General features: G+C 48.8%; 1 protein-coding gene and 1 long non-coding RNA gene across 3 annotated transcripts in view; one reads left to right on the top strand and one right to left on the bottom strand.

Annotated features, from left to right (window-relative positions):
* The window catches only part of Nos1 (nitric oxide synthase 1), a 113,166-nt gene that overhangs the window by 71,920 nt on the left and 20,787 nt on the right, over positions 1-20,459 (top strand). For both annotated transcript variants that reach the window (NM_001436392.1, NM_052799.3), the window contains 5 exon segments: positions 2,691-2,807; positions 5,662-5,836; positions 8,221-8,359; positions 9,060-9,138; positions 18,967-19,160. In NM_001436392.1, coding sequence (NP_001423321.1) covers positions 2,691-2,807; positions 5,662-5,836; positions 8,221-8,359; positions 9,060-9,138; positions 18,967-19,160 — 704 coding nt within the window.
* Positions 9,421-20,313, bottom strand: LOC120095991 (uncharacterized). Its single transcript, XR_015634861.1, has 3 exons — positions 19,946-20,313; positions 15,486-15,634; positions 9,421-9,554 (listed from the first exon to the last, which is right to left on the bottom strand). It is a non-coding gene; the product is annotated as an uncharacterized LOC120095991 (long non-coding RNA).

Here is a 20,459-nt window from a genome sequence, read left to right as displayed (position 1 = left end):
TCTCTCTCCCTCCCTCCACCTCCCTTCTCCCTCTTTCTCCTTTTGCATTCTAATGCATTTCTTGGGATTCTGGCTTAGTTTGGTAGAGGGTGGGATTCAGGAAGAAAAGGATTGTCTGTTTGTTGAATATTGGGAATCTTGTTTTAGTCTGCTTTTTTAAGATTTTGTTTTAAATTATTCGAGTGTGGGCATGCGTATGTCTGCATATGTACAGTACCCATAGAAGCCACAAGGGGGCTCTTGGAGCTTTTGGAGCTGGAGTTACAGGATGTTATCCACCTCCATGTGGGTGCTGGGAACTGAACTCAGATCCCCTGCCAAGGGGCTGGGGACTTAGCTCAGTGGTAGAGCGCTTGCCTAGGAAGCGCAAGGCCCTGGGTTCGGTCCCCAGCTCCGGAAAAAAGAACCAAAAAAAAAAAAAAAAAAAAAAAGCAGATCCCCTGCCAAAGCGGCAACTGCCAGCCCTTGTTTTTGCTTTGTCTAAAGATGAAAAGTCTTGATGGAAACTGATGTCTGTTTTCAGTCTCGGGTTTCCTGAGCCTCTTGCGCTGAGTCCTGGGTCTTGGATATCCTCCTTGGAGACTACGGGGAGACGCTCAGGGAGACACTCAGCCTATGATGCACTCATCTAAAAACTGTTGAGACCCTGAGCTCCATCCTCAGAACCCACATTTTAAATAAGTTTGGCTAGGTGTGGTGGGGTCCCCTTTAATCCCAGCACTCGGAAGACAGAGGCCACATTCAAATGTGACCAGGGATGTTCCAACCAACAATGGCCATGCATCTTCTAACATACGCCATGCATGCATGCATGCACACACACCAGCACATACAAATGCACATACACCCACACACATTCGCACACACATGAACACACATGTGCTTCCACACATGTACACGTGTACCCACAAGCACGTGTACTAGTCCACCCAGTGTCCACTTGTGCCGCAGATCTAAAATTAACTATAAACTAAGATTAAATAATATGAATGTGAAGACATAACGTGACTAGAAAATAAGATATAAACATGTAATCTGTGCCAAAAACAGTTTCCACTTTTCCTGGAAGTGTGGCCTGTGACCTAAAATGTCTAAGAACATCCCTCTGTGGCAGGAGAGTGCTGGGGGGATAGGCCAGCATTGAGGAACTTTCTGTTGACATCTTGTCTGTGCTGGCTGTAAAGTGGCCACATGTGGGCACTGAACACCTGCAGTGAAATACGACTCCCACAGGCAAGGAGCCAGGTTTTAAACTTTTCATGCAAATGTGCACTGACACAACAGCCTCAACTCTTCTTTCTGGCCATTTATAAATACATGATTTTATGGATCCTTATAGAATGTAGGAGCTACAAATGAGAGGAAATACAAAATAGTTGTCTTTCTGGGGTTGGCTTATATAATCATTACCACTCGCGCCCATTTTCCTGCAAATGATGTGACTTCATTCTTGTCTGTGGCCAAAAAGTCCCCTGTGAGTACCTACTATGTGCATCCCACATTTTACCTACTGTGCGCATCCTACATTTTATCTACTGTGTATTCCACATTTTATCTACAATGTGCATCCCACATTTTACCAAGTCCTCTCTTCTTGGACACTTAGTTTTTATATTTATTTTAGTTTTATTTGTTATATATTTATATTTTGGGTTTTTATATTTTTATATTTATATTATTTAACTTTAGTTTATATGTAATTTTATTTTATTATACGTTATATCTTAAATTTTTATTATGTTTTTACATTTATATTAATCTTAGTTTATATTTCATTTTAGTTTATTATAATTAATTTTGGATTAATATGGCCACAGAGAGCAAATGGCTACCATATTGGAGAGTACCAGTCTAGTTTCCAGCTTCTTGGTGAGGTCTAGAGACAGAAATGCTGACTCTCAAGCCCTACCCATCCCTGCTGAACTGGCGTTGCCTCTTATTCTGCATGTTAAAACTTTTGAGAGGCCTGGAGCCCTGGTCTCATGGTCACAGTGTCCTTCCATCCCTCTCGATGAGGCTCCCTGAACTCTGTGGATCTCAGTCTTCTCAAGTCAACAAGACCTGGAGACGTTTGAGTTTGCAAGGGTGGTGTCTTGTTAGGGCTTCACTGCTGTGAAGAGACACCATGACCAAGGCAACTCTTACAAAGGAAAACATCTCATTGGGGCTGGCTTACTGGTTCAGAGGTTCAGTCCATTATCGATCATCACAGCAGGAAGCTTGGTGGCACACAGGCAGACAAGGTACTAGAGAAAGAGCTGAGAGGTCTACATCTTGATCCACAGGTAGCAGAAAGAGACTGTGTGCCACACTGGGTGTAGCTTGAACATAAGAGGCCTCACATCCCCGCCCCCACAGTGACACGCTTCCCCTACAAAGCCACGCCTACTTCAAAGCCACACCTACCTCAACAAGGCCACGCCTCCTAATGCCACTCCCTATGGGCCAACCATTCAAACACACGGGTCTACGGGAGCCATACCCAATCAAACCACTGTACGTGACTATCTTTGTGGTGAATTATGGGTAAGTTGATGAATTCTCTAACAGTTCAAAGGTGTGGCATAATATAATACTAGAGAGAAGGTTCTAGAAGCAGGACCAATAAATTGAAAATACTGAGTGAGGAGGGAACTGACCTCAGGAGGGAGCACCAAGAGAATTCACAGCCGCCCATTCCTTTGTTACAGGAGCTACAAGGTCCGATTCAACAGCGTCTCCTCCTATTCTGACTCCCGAAAGTCATCGGGCGACGGACCCGACCTCAGAGACAACTTTGAAAGTACTGGACCCCTGGCCAATGTGAGGTGAGCAAGGGTGCCAAGGACTGAGGTTGAAAAAGGCTCTTAGAGAGCACGGATCATCTGCAAGGTGGTTCTTTGTTCTGGAGAATTCCTACCACCACCACCCCACGATTTTCCTCCCTTCCTCTGGAGCCTCTCCCTCTCTAACACACACTACCTGGTTTCCCACGTATGAGGACCCTTGTACCCGACAACCTCTGATGCTTCTTCCTCTAACTCCCCCCAAGATCCCATCACTAAGGTCTGCCCACTGTGTGCCCTGAAGGGCAGTAGCTTCCAGATGCCACTGTCAGGGCCGCTTTTCCAGGTAGACACGTTTTATACGGAGCGAAGGTCTCTGGAGACACCCCACGATGTTGAGGTAGTGTTTTTCAACTCTGGGTACACATTAAAACCATCTAGGGAGATCCATGCATGACTGTGCATACTTGTAGTCCTGGCACTCGAGAAGCTGAGGCAGGAGGATGGCAAGTTCAGGGCCAGCCTGGGCTACATTAGGAGATTCAAACAAAACAGAGCCACCTAGGGGTGGGGGGGAAGGGCTGTTTTCGATCTACCAGTGTGATGCCTAAGCTTGACTTGAAAAGATTCTACAGTCGGTCTAGAACTGGGGGCTGTGCTGCCGTCTTTTCTTCTCAGTCCAACCTCTACTGCGAAGTCAGATTTGAAAACTACTCCGCAACCCCATCTCTTCCTAAGCAGTCACATTCCATGAGACAGTTTGGGGGAGGATGTGTAACAAAGTCAAGTGTTTGGGGATTCGATGTGTGTTCAGGTTAGTTAAGTATTTGGAGAGATGAAATAAGGATGTGTAGCCTCGTTCTGGATAACGGTCAAGATAAGGCCGACGCCCTGTCAGTCCACGGTCCAGACCTAGGCATGGATGAGTCTTCTTCATGACTGCTCAGAACCAGGCTCAGGGGGCACAGGACACAGAACTCCTAGACTGAAGAACTGCACCTATGTTTTGTACAGTCTTTCCTGTTTTGTGCGTGTATGTGACATGCGTGTGTGCATCACATGCAGGCACATACACTGCAGTGCACACGTAGAGGTCGGAGGGCAGCCTCACATGTGGGACCTCCCTTTCCACCCTGTTCCTGTCTCTTCTCGTGTCTGCATACTCCAAGCTGGCTGACTCACCGAGTTTCCTGCCTCTGCCTCTTTTCTGGCTACAGGAATTCTGGGATTATGGGCACATGCTACCAGATTTACGTGGGTTTGGGAAAATCCAAAGTCTGGTCCTTATGAATGCTTTGCCCACTGACGGAGCTGTCTCCCCAGCCCAACACTGAATCTTTAAAACAGCTGTAGGCTGGCATTAAAATTGAATAGCAAGCGGGAAGACATCTTCTCCCTCTCTACATCCCTACACACTGCCTCCCCTAACATCAGCACCCCACGCCAATGGACACGGCCATATCTTGACCAGCCGAAACCCGTGGTCTGCATCAGGTCTTGCTTATAATGTGGAATAGCTCTTAGGTTTTGATATCAGAACATGAATTTAGCATTCATTACCTCCATATCCTAGGTAGGCAACATTCCATCCCACCTTGACCCCATCCCTCCCACCCACCTATGTAGAACCCTCCCTCCCTCCCACTGGTGGACTTGTATTTAAAGAATTGTACTCGGGAGCATGGTGAGAGGCTCAGTCTGAACAGCTCTTGTCACACGAGCGTGAGAACTTGAGTTCCATCCCTAGCACCTATGTGAAGGGCAGGAGTAGAAGCAGCCATAGGTAGCTGTAACCCCAGCACCAATGAAGAGAGAGACAGGAGGATCCTCAGGTCCCAGTGAGCAGTCCTGCCCCACCCCCCGCCACACACACACACACACACACACACACACACACACACACACACACACACACACAAAACACCAAAATGCTGTTCAGAGACACCACACTTAAAGTCGGCATCTGCCCTCCACACGCATATGTGCACGCACCAAAAATAATTGCACTTCATTATTATGGTGATGTTTTAATTTCAGCCATTAAAAATATGCAGGTTTTGTCGTCCCCCCCCCCCGCCTTGTCTAAAAAGCCATAAGGCACCTTCAGCTTTGAAATCATATGTATCTTTGCTATCTGGCCCTGCAGATGACAAATTAGTCACCTGTTGGTTTCCAGGTTTAAAATAGGAATTTGGGACTCAAAAGTAGCAACCGTCATGGAAAAATGATTCTCCCAGTGACCGTGGGGTGTGGGCCCCTAAGTCTGTCCAGAGTGTTGTCATGAGTCAACTACCTGATCCATGGCTGGTGAGGACAGGGGTCACATGTCGGAGGGAGGTGCTATAGTGAAAAGCCGACAGAGGTTTAGTAGAATTCTTACTGCCGTCCTTCTTAAAGCAAATTGATTTATCCCAAACGGAACCACTCCACCGAGCGTCTGTCCAGCAACCCATGTTTCCTGCTCATTGCCCTCCTCGTCCTCCCTCCTCAGAAACCACTAGAACTTTCTCTGGAAGCAGCAATCGCTTTTGGAGACCAAGAGAAAGGGGTCTTAAGAGCCCTTGGGGTTGACATCATCCTTCCACAGCAAAGTGTTTTTTCATAGTTCTGAAAGCTAGGAGTTCAGCAAAGGTTGGGTTCCTGCCGGCTTCTCTTACTAGCTTGTCAGTGGTACCATCCTGTTGGAAAGCGGGGGCAGAGAAGGAGAGGAAATTGACTTGATAGGACTCTTAACCAAGCTTGATCCTTAAAGCTCCTTTTTCAACATACATTCCCACAGGGGTTCAAGACTCTTGTGAATTTCGAAGTAACACTAATCAGCCCGTGGTACCAGACCCCCCCCACCTCCCACACCCAGCATTCCCCCCTCACAGACCTTCTCTTTTCTCCTGGACAGGTTCTCAGTGTTCGGCCTCGGCTCTCGGGCGTACCCCCACTTCTGTGCCTTTGGGCATGCGGTGGACACCCTCCTGGAGGAACTGGGAGGGGAGAGGATTCTGAAGATGAGGGAGGGGGATGAGCTTTGCGGACAGGAAGAAGCTTTCAGGACCTGGGCCAAGAAAGTCTTCAAGGTATGGGACGCACCATACCCTAGATAGCGCCAAGCTGCCCATGGTGGGGAAGAAGGGGACTCGGTGGTGAGATGGCTCAATGGTAGGCTGCTTGCCTAGTATGGGAAAGGAAGGGAGGTGGGGGAGGGGAGAAAAAGAGGGAAGGAAGAAGGGAGGGAGGAAGGAAGAAAGGAGACTATAAGGAAAATGAAGGAAAGGGAGATGGATAGGAAGGGAGGGCTTTTCCCCAGTGCACACAACTGGGAGAGAGCTTCAGTGAATTTGAGTAACCTCGACACACGCATTACCCACTCAGAATCCTGGGAGCATTGAGCACCAGCCCTGTGGCTTTTACTCTCTGTCCTGTTCACTACCCTGGGCTCCGTCCTCACCGGCAGCCCCAGAAAGAAAGGTCCTGCCCACTTCTGTCATTGAGCTTGTGCAGAAGGGGAAACTTAGGTCCAGGGCTCCGTGAGTTACCAGGGGGAGCTGTGTCTGTAAAACTGTTCCTGTGGAGAGCCGGGATGGTTGTGGGTTCCTTCACATCTGAGAGAGCGATCTCTCCTCAGCTCATCAGTGAGCCTTGACGGAGTATCTCTGAGGTTAGGGCCCTGAAAAGCCTACGCCAGTGGCTCTCACACTTCCTAACTCTGTGACCCTTTAATACAGTTCTGCAGGTTGTGGTGACCCCCTCCCGACTGTAAAATTACTTCATTTCTACTTCATAACTGCGATTTTGCTACTGAGTCGTAAGCATGTGACATGTGACCCCCAGAGCGGTTGCCACCCTCAGGTTGAGAACCATTACTCCTGGTCTCCTGTCCCCATCCCCTGCCTGACAGTCACTCATTTCTATGCCTGGAGACTTTCCTTCCTGTTCATTTCCTAGGGATGAAAGTCGATACCAGGTGACCTTTCATGACGGACTTCTTTCCCATATTGTAAAGTTTTTAGGGTCCATCCACCCGTGTCAGCGCCTTATCCCCTTTCTGTGATCAAATAATATTAAACAGTGCAACGTTTTGCTTTTCCATTTTTCCGTTGACGAACACGGCAACAGCCAGATAATAATAAAACCTACATCTGAAAACTTTAAATTTCCCTGAAAAGTAGTCCCATGGTTGTCAATATCTGGATCTCCATTATTTGAGAGGCTGAGGCAGGGTGTCACTGGGGCCCCAGTGTTAAAGACCTTTCTGAACCTGTCTCAGAAAATGTTTACTAATGGTTCTGAGCAGTAACTCTTAGGATTATGTTTGCTGATAAAGGAGCTTTGACCAGAAAAGGAAAAAAAAATGTGAATCCAGACAGTGTGTGCTGGCTTTATTTAATTGTTTTAAACCTTTTGAAGATGAAAGGAAATTCTATTTACTTTCATTTTTAATGCTAAGCCTCTGGGCACGTGGGGTTTAGTAATGTCATCGTGGATGTGGAAGTTAGGCCCTCAAGTCACTACTCAAAATGTAGAGAGACAGATGGGAGGGGTAGACAGGTGGGGGGGTGTAGACAGGTGGGGGAGGGGGAGTAAGACAGGTGGGGGGTGTGGACAGGTGGGGAGTAAGACAGGTGGGAGGTGTAGACAGGTGGGGGAGGGGGAGTAAGACAGGTGGGGGTGTGGACAGGTGGGGAGTAAGACAGGTGGGAGGTGTAGACAGGTGGGGGGGAGCCGATGAATGGATGTATGAATAAGTAGGTGGATGGAAGATTAGTTGGAGATGACCAAATGGATGGGTGAGTAGAAAGGTAAATGGGTGGGGGTGAGGATGGATAATGGATGATGGATGAATGGCAGATGGATGGTGGGTGGATGGATGGATGGATGATGGATGGATGGATGGATAATGGATGGTTGATTGGATGGATAGATGAATGAGTGATGGATGAATGGATGGATGGTTGATTAGATGGTTGGATGGGTTGGTGGATGGAAGGGTGGGTGGATGGATAGATGATGGATGAATGAATGAGTGATGGATGGATGATGGATGGATAGATGATATATGGATGGATGAGTATATGGGGGATGGATGGATGGATGGATGTTTGGATGGAAGGATGATTGGATAGATGGATGATGGATGGATTCAGATAGATGAATTGATGGTTGGATGAATGATGAATGGATGATGGATTGATGGAAGAAAGGGTTGATAGGTAGATGGACAGATAACTAGGTAGATGAAAGGGTGGGTAGGTTGGTGGATGAGTGAATGGATTTGTGGGTGGGTGATGAAAGGAAGGATGGGTCTCTGGATTAATGGATGGAGAGTGGGAGAAGGGAATGGGAAGAGAAGAGAGAAAGAGAGAGAGGAAGGGAGACTTCCATGCCATGACTTGGAGCTCCTGGGGAGGAACTACCTAGCACAACTGATCTAACATCTAGGATAACTCTCTGTGGGCCGCAGGCAGCCTGTGATGTGTTCTGCGTGGGGGATGACGTCAACATCGAGAAGGCGAACAACTCCCTCATTAGCAATGACCGAAGCTGGAAGAGGAACAAGTTCCGCCTCACGTATGTGGCGGAAGCTCCAGATCTGACCCAAGGTACCCGACTCGTCCTTTGAGACACCTTTGTCATCTTGGGGAGGGTGGGGCTGGAGAGCTCCCCTCAGGGGTGTGTGGGGACAGTAGCTGTGTCACTCTGGTCCTCCTTTCAGAGAGGCCCTTGGCACATGCAGGCCACACTTCTGTCCCCACAGGCAGGGGACTGTGCCCCTCTGCATCCTCACCTCTGTTGCAATCACTTTGGCGTTTGGTTCAGGGTCTGTAACCACCTCACCTGGCCCCATGAATGCCCGCCCCTTTCTTTCATCCCTTCCACTCCAGAGGAAGCTCTGAAGAGGGGTCTGGGGAAATGGCTCGTTTGTTAATGTATCGGGTTCGCAGACACCAAGACCAAGAGTTCAGTTCCCCTGAACCCATGAAAGAGACAGCCATGGTTGGGTCATGCTTGTAGTCCCAACACTGGGGAAGAGGGGGCAAAAGAATCTTGGGGCTCACCAGCCTGCCAGCCTAGCCAGTAGCTGGCTGAGAGGTCCTGTCTCAAAAGATCCACTTGCACAGCACCTAAGCACTCACAACCCAGGCTGTTTTCTGGCTTATACGCACACACCTACACACAAGCTCCCGTGCACACACCGTTACACATTTACACGTATGGGCACACACATACCCAAAGCTGGGGAGGCTTTATGGACTGTTAACCCCCCTCCTTTCACCACCACCATTATTTCTCTCCCCACAGGTCTTTCCAATGTTCACAAAAAACGAGTCTCGGCTGCTCGACTCCTCAGCCGCCAAAACCTGCAAAGCCCTAAGTCCAGGTAGGTTTGCCCAGCATCAAACCCCGCTGGGGAGGCTCCCGACTGCCACCCATAGCCAGAAAGGGGAACTCAGACCCCAGAGACCACAGCAAAGTGCTGCAGTTCCCCTCATCCCCAGGTCCCAGGACTCCTGCCTTGCTTTCCCTGTGCCCCGACAAAGACAGGGATAGAGGAGAGGTAGACAAAGAAAACGGGCTTCGGGGTGATCTCAGCATGGGGTCGCCCGTGAGTCTCAAATGTTCTCTTCGGGCAGCTTCTCCAACAGAAAGTGCTTAGCCCAAGTATTTTCTTAATGTGGGTTATTTTTATCTAGAGCAGTGGATCTCAAACTGTGGGCTGTGACTCCTTTGGGCGGGGGTGGGAGGAGGGGTGGGGGGGTGTCCAATGACCCCCTTCACAGAAGTCACCTTGGGTCCCTGGAAAACACAAATGTGTTCATTATGGTTCATAACAGTAGCAAATTTTCAGTTACAAGGTAGCAACAAAAATAATTTTATGGTTGGGGAGGAGGGGGTCACCACAACTCCAGGAACTTACAGGGTCTCCGTGTTAGCAAGGCTGAGAACTGCTGCTCTAGAGGGCTGCGAAAGAAGCCATCTGCACTGTGAATTAGCAGTGGGTGCTCAAAAACAAAGTACTGTAACACATGACTTGCACACATTGCAACATGCTTAGGGAGAGTGGAGGACAGCCTCTGGGTGGGCATTCTCATTTCCCACCTTGTTTGAGAGAGGGTCTCTTTACAGCCACATAAGCCAGGAGATATGGCCCCAGGGGCTTTTGTAGAACCTCCTGTCTCTTCCTACCGGGATGTTTTCAGATACATGTCCTCTGCATTTGACTTTGAGGTCGTTCAGCGTGTGTGTGTGTGTGTGTGTGTGTGTGTGTGTGTGAGAGAGAGAGAGAGAGAGAGAGAGAGAGAGAGACAGAGACAGAGACAGAGAGACAGAGAGAGAGAGAGACAGAGAGAGAGAGAGACAGAGACAGAGAGAGAGACAGAGAGAGAGACAGAGGAGAGAGAGGGAGACAGAGACAGAGAGACAGAGACAGAGACAGACAGAGAGACAGAGAGAGGAGAGTGTGAGAGGAGAGAGAAAGAAGAGTGTGTGCATGTATGTGTGAGAGGAGAGAGAGAGTGTGTGAGAGAGAGAGAAAGAGAGAGAGAGACAGAGACAGACAGAGAGAGGAGAGTGTGAGAGAGAGAGAGAAAAAAAGAGAGTGTGTGTGTGAGAGAAAGGGGAGAGAGAAAGAGAGAAGAAAGTGTGTGTGTGAGAGAGAGAAGAGTGTGTGAGAGAGAAAGAAGAGTGTGTGCATGTGTGTGTGAGAGAGAGAAGAGTGTGTGAGAGAGAAAGAAGAGTGTGTGCATGTATGTGTGAGAGAGGGGAGAGAGAGAGAGAGAGAGAGAGAGAGAGAGAGAGAGAGAGAGAGAGAGAGAGCGCACACTAAGTGCAGGGCTTGCCAAGACCGGAAAAGAGTGCCAGTTCCCTGCAAACTGGAGTTAAAGGTGATTTGTGAGCCACCACATGGGTGCTGGGAACTAAACCTGGGTCTTCTCTGATGGCTACCAGTGCTCTTTAACCACTGTGCCATCTCTCCAGCCTTTCATTTGGCTTATAAAGCTCTGAACTCTTAGGCTTGTATAGTAAATGCTTTTACCCGCTGAGCCATCTCCCCAGCCCTGGAAATTATCTTATTACCCAACATAGGCAAACTTTGTAATACCTGGCCAAACACTTTGCTATCTGACATAAAGTGTGTTTGTCTTAGCACGTTTGAGGTTATGGCTTTAGTTTTATGTGATGCTGGTCTTGAGCCTGTAACACTAATCAAGTTCTGGACCACTGAACTGTATTTTAAGTCTTAGCACTTGGCATAAAATCCAGTTAGCCCTATTCAGCAACACCCAAAACAAATTCACTTCTTCCTAATGAGATATTGGATGGCCAAGGACACTGTCCTTTGGGTCCCAGAGCCTCTAAGCTGTTCCCCTTATTACATGAATTCCTGAGCTTTGGAATTTAATCACGGGGTTCTCACTGCCCGCTGGAAATCACCCTCTCATACCCTACCACCAGCAGCAGAAGTTGCACAATCCCCACCAACATCAGTGCTAAACCAGTTACTGCCATCACCAGTCTAAACAGGACATGCTAATATCACTGTCCTCAGAGCCAACCCACTCAACCCTTTAAACCTGTGTTCTCCCTGGGTCCAGGCTGATCTCACCCAGACTGGCCGCCCATCTGCATCTCTCATTTTTCAAGTCTCTGCACTCAATCCCTCTCAGGAATTTTTTTCCCATTTTTTTTTTCAGTTATAACCCAGGTAGATCTTTTAAATTTTTTTTCAAAGCCCTGGGCACTAACCCCAACAAACAAACTGGGTCTGTATGGCTTTGGCAAAGTCACTGGGGAGACAGTGGGGAGCTGGAGAGAGATGGCTCAGTGGTTAAAAGCACTGGCTGCTCTGGCAGAGGGCCTTGTTTCTGTTCCCAGCATCCATGCGATTTTTCTCTCTCTAGATTCCAGTTCTAAAGAGATTTGGCTCCCCCTTCTGGCCTCCATGGGCAGCAGCAGTAACCATGCATAAATTTGAAACACTCATAGACAAACTATATATATATATATATATGTGTGTGTGTGTGTGTGTGTGTGTGTGTGTGTGTATGTGTGTGTGTATATATATGTATGTATATATATATTGGAAATGCTGGCATCAAGTTTGCACACCCATATCTAGTATACTCTGTCTTCCACACACTGAGCTGAGCCCCCTAGGCAGTTTCCCGCTCACACCAGCCACACCAGCAAAGGCCACAGTTTATTATAACACGTTATGCTGTATTATAACACATATACTATAACGTGTCTCACATGTTAGATATGAGAAGTGACTCTGAGAAAATGCCAGCGACTTTCCCAAGGTCACGCTGACCTGGTTATCTGGCCGCCGCTCCAAAGAACTCCACAGATGGCCTTCATCCCATTTGCTAGACTGCTGTGACCATTGCAAAGGAGCCTCCTGAAGTTGCTGGCACTGTACAAGATCCAGTGACACTCCTTGTTCCTCCCAGGTTCCTCGTGTCACCTGCGAATTTGGCACGCATGCTTCCTGCATCCCCTTCTAAGCCTTTGATTATGAGAGGTCAATAGGACAGAGCCCTGAGCCTCTTGAACTGTCTCTCAAAGACTCTCAGGCATTAATGGAACATATTAGGCGTCTTAGAACAACTAAATGCAGCACCAGGTGCATAGCGACATCTGATAGAGAAGGGACTGTTGGAAGACAGGTTTTAAGCTTTCTGAGGAGCCATGGATATTGAAAAGCCAGTGTGTGGTAAGTCCTCCCTGGATCATGGTTCTTAGACAACAAGGAAACCAGCAAATGGCCTTCAAATCTGCCCCACCGTTCACTGCAAGGAGGGACCTGACTCTCGCAAAACATTATAAACAAAGGAATATTCCAAGCAACGTTAGGAGCAGGAACTGAGTTAAAATGGTTGTGAATTAGCAGAGAAAGGAACAAAGTGTGCCTATCTCTTTAAGGTAATGCCACCTTGCAGCCTGGAACAGTAGCCCAGTGGTTAAGAGTCCTGGCTGTTCTTCCAAAATTTGATGCCCAGCACCTATATAGTGGCTTGCAACTGCAGATAACTCCAGTTCCAGGGGATCTGTTACCCTCTTCTGGCATCTGAGGGCAAGCATGTGGTGCATCAATGTAATTTTTTGAGTGGAAAAGGCGTAACTCACCCACCTGCCCAGGCCAAGGCCAAAGCGATGGCTCTCTAGCCTGAGGAACCATAAACAAGATCTCACAGATTTTTTCCCACTAACAATCCTTAATCACAAGCAAAGTGCCAAGAGGGAAGTAAATGGCCTTTGGCAGGTGACCCTCCCAGAGCGACCCTGCCCAGCATCCTGCCCGGAAATGAATCTTGTGGTACAGGCAACAGTAATTAGGAAAAACAATCTGTACAAGCGGTGTGATGGGGTGAATGTGGGCAGGGTAGACATAGAAAGTTCTAGAAGTCAGGAGGAGAGAGAATGAAAGACTGAGATGAACTGCTAAGAAGAGTGGACTTCAGAAAAGAAAGGGGATGCCTAGAAAAGGAAGAACTAACTCATGGGCATGTGTTATGTGCCCTGTGCGTATGTGTGTGCATATGTATGCATGTGTGCATGTGTGTTTGTTTGTATGTATGTGTATATGTGTGCATGTGTGTGCCTGGGTGTGCATTGTGTTCATGTGTATGTATGTACATGTTTGTATCTCTGTGCATATGTACATGTGTGCATGTGTGTAGCTGTGTGTACCTTGTGTGCATGTATATGCACATGTGTTCATATGTATATGTGCACATGTTTATACCTGTATGCATGTGCACATGTGTACATGTACGTGCACATATGCACGTGTGTGCATGTGTATACATATATTTATAGAGACCCTAGGTGACAGATAGAATCCCTCTCAGTCATTCTCAGCTTACTTTTTGTGATAGGCTCTCACTGAACCTGGAGAGCATTGATTCAACCAAACAGCTGATCAGTGGGCCCAGGCACCTTCCTCTCCAGCTGTAGGATTACAGATGCACACTTCCTCACCCAGCTTTTCACTTCCGAGTGGGAATTGAACTCAGGCCCTCTGCTTTCATGGCAAGCACACTTATTCCTGTATATCTACCCATCCTAAGAACCCTGCTTTTTGTTTTCGGTTTTTAATAAGGGTAGCCCAAAAATTCACTTTAAAATGTTAATTGAAGCAGATGAGCTCTCGGCTTCTCAGCCTGCAGTGCTTTCTGTAGATCAAAGGGGATTCTCTGAAATCTTTGCCAGACGGGTCATGAAGAGGTCCCTGGGGTCACTCAGGTCATGAAGAGGTTCCCTAGGGGATCACACAGGTTATGGAGAGGTCCCTGGGGTCACTCAGGTTATAAAGAGGTCTCTAGGGGATCACACAGGTCATGGAGAGGTCCCTGGGGTCACACAGATCATGGAGAGATCTCTGGGGTCATACAGGTCATGGAGAGGTCCCTGAGATCAGACAGATCATGAAGAGGTCCCTGGGAGATCACACAGGTCGTGAAGAGGTCTCTGGGATCCAGCCATCACCCCTCTCAAACTGCAGCCATGTTCTGGCATGGTGGCGCATACCTTTAATTTTAGTACCCCAGAATGCTGAGGTGAGAGGAGTGTTACATCCTGATCACCCTAGTGTGTACCACTCATCCAGAGACATCATGAGTTTGAAGGGAGCTTGAGCAACATAGAAAGGCCCCGCTAATGTAAAATTCGAAAGGACAAAGAGCATGCTAGCCTAGCATGCTGCCTCTTTTTCTACACTACACTGTTGCCGTCTCTCCCTCTAGATCACCCTGAGCAGGGCTGTTTGTGTGCTGAGTCCTCATTATGTTCAAATATCAGCCCACAGAACAGCCACCTTCGCCCACTGTCTCCCTCAAGCCACCCACTGCTGCCACACATCCCCTCCTATGACCCCTCAGTGAGAATAAGACATCCTGCCCTTTTCTCCCATCCCCCTCCCCCAGTGCCTAAAGCTCTATGTATATGTATTGATGGCCTTGTTGAGGGTGGCTAGCTCGTGACTCTCATTACCCTTCTGGTAGAATAGCGCAATTAGATAGTTGGATTTTTCTATTTAACGTGGGGCATTAGGCAATTGTTGTCAAACCTGTGAGCCGATATGAACCACTGTCATGTCTGCCTGTCTGTCTTTGAATCTCTGTATGTGTCTATGTGTGTGTGTGTGTGTGTGTGAGAGAGAGAGAGAGAGAGAGAGAGAGAGAGAGTGAGAGAGAGAGAGAGAGAGAGAGAGAGAGAGAGAGAGAGAGTAAGTATTTGTACACGTAAATAACACTCCTGTATCTAAAAGAAATGAGACAGACCCAGGACAGGCTGTGAGGAGAGAGAAATTACAAGCCCTGAATCGACTGCTTCCCAAATTGCCCTTCTCCCCCACAGCTTCTCAATGGACCATATGGGTTGTGGTTCACACCTATAATCTTAGCACTTGGCACGCTGGAAGCAAGAGTTCAAAGCCAGTCTGGGCTATGTAATGAGCTCCAGGCCAGCCTGAGCTACCATGTAAGACCCCCTGTCTGTGAAGGGGTGGCAGGGGAAGACGGAAGTGAATGAATGAAGAAAGGAAAAGAAAAATTCTCTATCCCAAAGCTATGAACATTTAAAACTGCAGCTGAATCGGGGGTGGCCGGGGAGACTCAACTTCATAGCAAAACATTGAGGATTGAGGTCACCCAGAAATGCCCAGCTAGTCACTTGTAAAGTCATCTCCTGCAAATTCCCAGATGTTGTGTCACCTGGACCCACCTTCCGATCACCTGGACACACCTTCCATGCACCCGTTGGCCACATCCTGTCCCCTCCTTTATTGCTGGATCACAAGCAGAGACAAGGGGCTTTGGGGGAAGCAACTGAGTGTCAGCCAGGTCAGCAAGGGGTTGAGGTCTTTGGCCTTCCTGTTGGCAACAAGAAAATGCAAATTGCTTTGAATGCCTTTCACGGACTTTAACTGTGCCTGAGCAGCCGGCTCCTGAATTAGAGGCCTTGCAGCGCCCCCTGCTGGTTGGTTTCTTCTGCTAAACTCTCCCTGTCACCACAGTGATGTGTGATGTCTTTGCTCCCAGGAACCAAAGGCTGATCAGAGCTAAAGAGATGCTGTAACTGACAAACTCAGTATCCCAGAGAGTACAAGACCCTCTTGCTAGAGGAAAGGGACGTCCTGAACCCAAGGAACACACAGTAAAGCCTCCTAGACTGTCCACCATATCACAAACAGGGTGTCAGGCTTCAAGAAATGGCTTCCCGCTCTCCCAACCCCACTTACACACGGAGATTTGTGCCAGTTTAGCTATTTTTAATATCGGTGGCTATTCGTAGCACAAAGGGGCTCTTGGTTGTGCCAAAAACCTCCCTAAATAGCAAGTGCTCTTGGTCTATTCAAGTGTGATTTACATGGGGAGAACACGAGCTTCTCCCTCCACTGAGACCAGTTGGCAAGGAGGGAAGAATGTGAGGTCTGGAGAGCCATGGCAGCCTGCGGCTCAGAGTACAGACTCACCCAAGTACAGACTCATCAAGGCATAGGCTTACCCAGGTGCAGGTTCACCAGGTGCAGGCTCACCCAGGTGCAGGCTCATCCAGGTGCAGGCTCATCCAGGTGCAGGCTCACCCAGGTTCAGAGTTGCCCAAGAACAGACTGGCCTGGTTGCAGACTACCATTGTTAACCCCTACCTAGATCTACATATGTTATATAAAATGAAATCAATCTGCCCCAGGGCAATTTTATTCATTTTCTTCTTTTCACCTGTATACCTGTTCACATGTACAGGGCTCACATACGCATGTAAGCCTCCATGCCCACGGAAGCCCCAGGTTAATGTTGGAACTCTTTCTGCCTTATTCTTTGAGGCAGGATCTCTCCATCAAACCCAGAGCTCTCCCTGAGACTCTTGCTAGGCGGTTTGCTCCAGAGATCCCATGTCCCACTTCCTGAAGCTAAAATGGATGAGGGACCACCGTGCCCACCTCGTACTCAGTGCATTTAGGGGGTGTAAACCCTGCACTCTTATTTCCAAAGCAAACACTTTAACTATTGAGCCATCTCCCCAGAGGAGGGGAGGAGCCCCTAGACCTGGAGTTACAGATGGTTGTGAGCCACCCCGTGGTTGCTGGGAATTGAACCTAGGACCTCTGGAAGAATAGCCAGTGCTCTTAACCGCTGAGCCATCTCTCCAGCCCCAGCCTTAAAACTTTTTAATGGTCACACTTAGAGTATCTTACTTAAGAAGGTACTCTAATTAACTAGTAATTAATTACTTGGGGCAGATGGGAACTGGTTTCACCTGTAGTCCAAATTGAGCTCTAGATAAAAGGACTGTCTGGGACCTAACAGACAAGGAACTGCCTGAGCTAACAGACGAGGGCTACAGTTCCAGCCCCCTCTTTACTTTGCTTTTGTATTATGCGGCAGGCTCTTCCTAGCCTGCTCAGTCTGGTCTTGAACTCAGTAGCCAATATATCTGGAATACTCCTGCCTCAGCCTTCTTGGTGACTATCGATTAAAGACCTCTACTGAGAACCAGCAAAAAAACAAAAATTCATAGGGTCTTACTCTGTAGCCTTGGCTATCCTGGAACTCTCTTGAGACCAGTCTGGACTCAAGCTCACAAAGATCTGCCTGCCTCTGCCTCCTGAGTTTCGGAATCAAAGGCATGCATTACTACACCTGACCAAAAATTCACTCTTTTTAAAAAAAATGGGATTTGCTCATGCCTATAAGTGTTGACCCCATATGTATGTCTGTGCACCACTCACATGCCTGGAACCGGAGCTCAGAACTGGGCATCTGACCCCCTGGAACTGGAGTTGAAGATACCCATGAGCCATCACGTGGGTGCTGGGCACCAAGCCTAGAACAGCCAGTGCTCTTAACCACTGAGCCAACACTCCCCAGCCCCAAGAATACCTTCTTTTGGTTTAAGTTTTATTTGATTGTATGTGTGGATGTTTTACCTGCATGTGTATCTGTGTACTGTGTACATGCAGTACCCAGAAGAGGGAATCCTAGTCCCTTGGAACTGAAGTTACAGGGGATTGGGAGCTGCCACTCCAGTGCTGGGAATTGAACCTGGGTCCTCTGCCAGAGCAGCAGGAGCTCTTAACCACTGAGCCATCTCACTGAGCCATCGCTCCAGCCCCAGGGATTCGTTCTTGAAGCAGCTGGTTCACATGGGCCTCCTGAACTTGTAACACACAAACCCAAGCAGGTGTGATGTGGTACACAGATTATTCCTAGCGTCCCTCACTCCCACACATCTATACACAAGAGACTCTGAGCCTCTGGCGGGCCCTTCCTTCTACTACAAATGGGCAGTGCTTGCAAAAGAGAGCAGAGGGCCAGCAAGAGGGCTCAGTTTTTAAAGGTGCTTGCTGCCAAACCTGATAGCCTGAGTTCAATCCCTGAGACCAACAAAGTAGAAACAAAGAACTGAGCCACTTAAGTTGTCCGCTACCCATGCGCCAGGGCAAGCACATGCCACTGTCACCACTATGCGCACGCGTGTATACACACGTTAAATACAAGAGCATGGAATTCTATGAGAGATGATAAGTAGACCATAGAGCTTCACGAATCAGAGACGTCCTGCTTGTGGCTACAGTGAGCGGCTGGTTCCTGAGAGCACCATGATGGATACAAAGGACATGGCTAGCAGTTAGTTAATTCAGAAACCCTGAAGGACTTAGGACAAACCTATGTACCAGTCCCCATCATGGGGATAAAGTCACAGCCGTAGTAGATAAATGCCTTGTGTCACCCTGTTCCTATTATCTTAGAATCGTCACTAGTCACAGAAGTAAGGAAGTAAGGGATACTGTAATGAGAAGAGTGGGGGAAGGGTGAGAAGATATGGGGGACAGATATATCTCGGGCAAAATAGCAGGTTGTGGCTGGGCTTGGGACTTGGGACTTGGGAGATGAGAAGGGACCAGTGCAGAAAACAGTTGGGAGCATCAGAGAGGTCATGAGAACTTGGGGACCAGCCCCAAGATAGGCGAGTCATCCCAAGTGTGATGTCCCTGGCCCAGGACCTGGCTGTTGGCTCTGTGATGGGGAACTGACTGTCAAGCTTGGCAGAAGCTACAGGGTGAGTGATGGGCTTGCACCTCAGCAGACCAGAGCCAGGGATCATGGAAGGAAGGGTGTGCTGCAGCCTAGAGAGACAGACCAGGTGCAAAGGAGAGACAGAGCCGTGGTCTTTGTCCCACGCTCCCCCTCGTTCCCTGCAGCCGATCGACCATCTTCGTGCGTCTCCACACCAACGGGAATCAGGAGCTGCAGTACCAGCCAGGGGACCACCTGGGTGTCTTCCCCGGCAACCACGAGGACCTCGTGAATGCACTCATTGAACGGCTGGAGGATGCACCGCCTGCCAACCACGTGGTGAAGGTGGAGATGCTGGAGGAGAGGAACACTGCTCTGGGTGAGGCTTCGGGCTGCACTGCTAGAAAGGCGTCAGCCCCGAGTGGGCAGGGGCTGCCGGGCATGATTGGCCTATCTGTGAGGGCTTCCTACCTCACTCCAGCAAATAAATGTGTCAGCAATAGCCTCCTTCCCTCCTTCCCTTCCTTCTTTCTTTCCCCTTCCTTCTCCTTCCCCTCCTTGCTTCTATTCTTTATCTCCCTCCTCCCTCCTCCTCCTCCTCCCTCTTTCTCCCTCCCTTCTCTCCCCCTTCTCTCCCTCTTCCTTCCCTCCATCTCCCCTCCCTTCTTCTCCTACCCCCTTCTTTCCCTCCTCCTTCCCTCCATCTCCCCTCCTTTCTCCTTCCCCCTCTCTCCCTCCTCCTTCTCACTCTCCCTCCTTCCCTCTATCTCCCCTCCCTCCTCCTTCTCCCTCCCCCTTCTCTCCCTCCTCCCTCCTTCTCCCTCCCTCCTCCTCTCCCTCCTTCTCCCTCCCTCCTCCTCTCCCTCCTCCTTCCCTCCATCCTCCTCCCTCCTTTTCCCTCCCTCCTCCCTCCTCCTCCTCTCCCTCCTTCTCCCTCCCTCCTCCTCTCCCTCCTCCTTCCCTCCATCCTCCTCCCTCCTTTTCCCTCCCTCCTCCCTCCTCTCCCTCTTCCTTCCTTCCTCCCTCCCTCTGTCCCTCTCTCCTCCTCCCTCCCTCCTTCTCCCTTTCTTCCCTTCTTTCTATGTAGACCGAACTGACTTCAAACTTTCGATCCTCATGCCTCAGCCTCTAGAGTGCTAGGACCACAGACACAAGCCACCACACCTGGCTTAAAGAATCTTCAAAGTCGATGGGTCTCCAAGCTTCACCTTCTCCTCACAGACAAGGGTAGGCTCCAGGCTCCAGTACAAGGAGCTGTAGTGGCCACACCTGACAGCCTGTGACACCATGACTGTCACCTTGACAGGGGAGCTAACTAGAATGTGGAAATGGCGTGCCATCTGTCAAGTTCCTCCTGCCAACCCTCTTGGAAGGAGCCACTATTAAAAGACAAGCCCCTCCCTTAGTGAACCTAAACCCACAGAGTTCTCATATTAGACCAGGGGTTTCATGGCATCTTATGGAAATTCTTATGACATCCGTGGTAATGAGGAGGCAGGGGCTCATGTTTGGGAGGGACACAGAGGCAGGATAGCCTTCCCTCTTAGAAGAAGAGTTCTAGAACACCTAGAAGATTCCAGAATCCATATATAGTCAAGTCCCTTATAGAAAAGGTGGTGTGTGCACATAACACTTATGTATATTGTTGCAAATCTCCCTGTATGCTTTAAACCCCTCT

This window comes from Rattus norvegicus, chromosome 12, assembly GCF_021556685.1.
Source record: "Rattus norvegicus strain SHRSP/BbbUtx chromosome 12, alternate assembly SHRSP_T2T, whole genome shotgun sequence".
Taxonomy (NCBI): Eukaryota; Metazoa; Chordata; class Mammalia; order Rodentia; family Muridae; genus Rattus; species Rattus norvegicus.
Note: the sequence above shows the minus strand (reverse complement) of the source record. Positions and strands in the feature narration are given on the sequence as shown.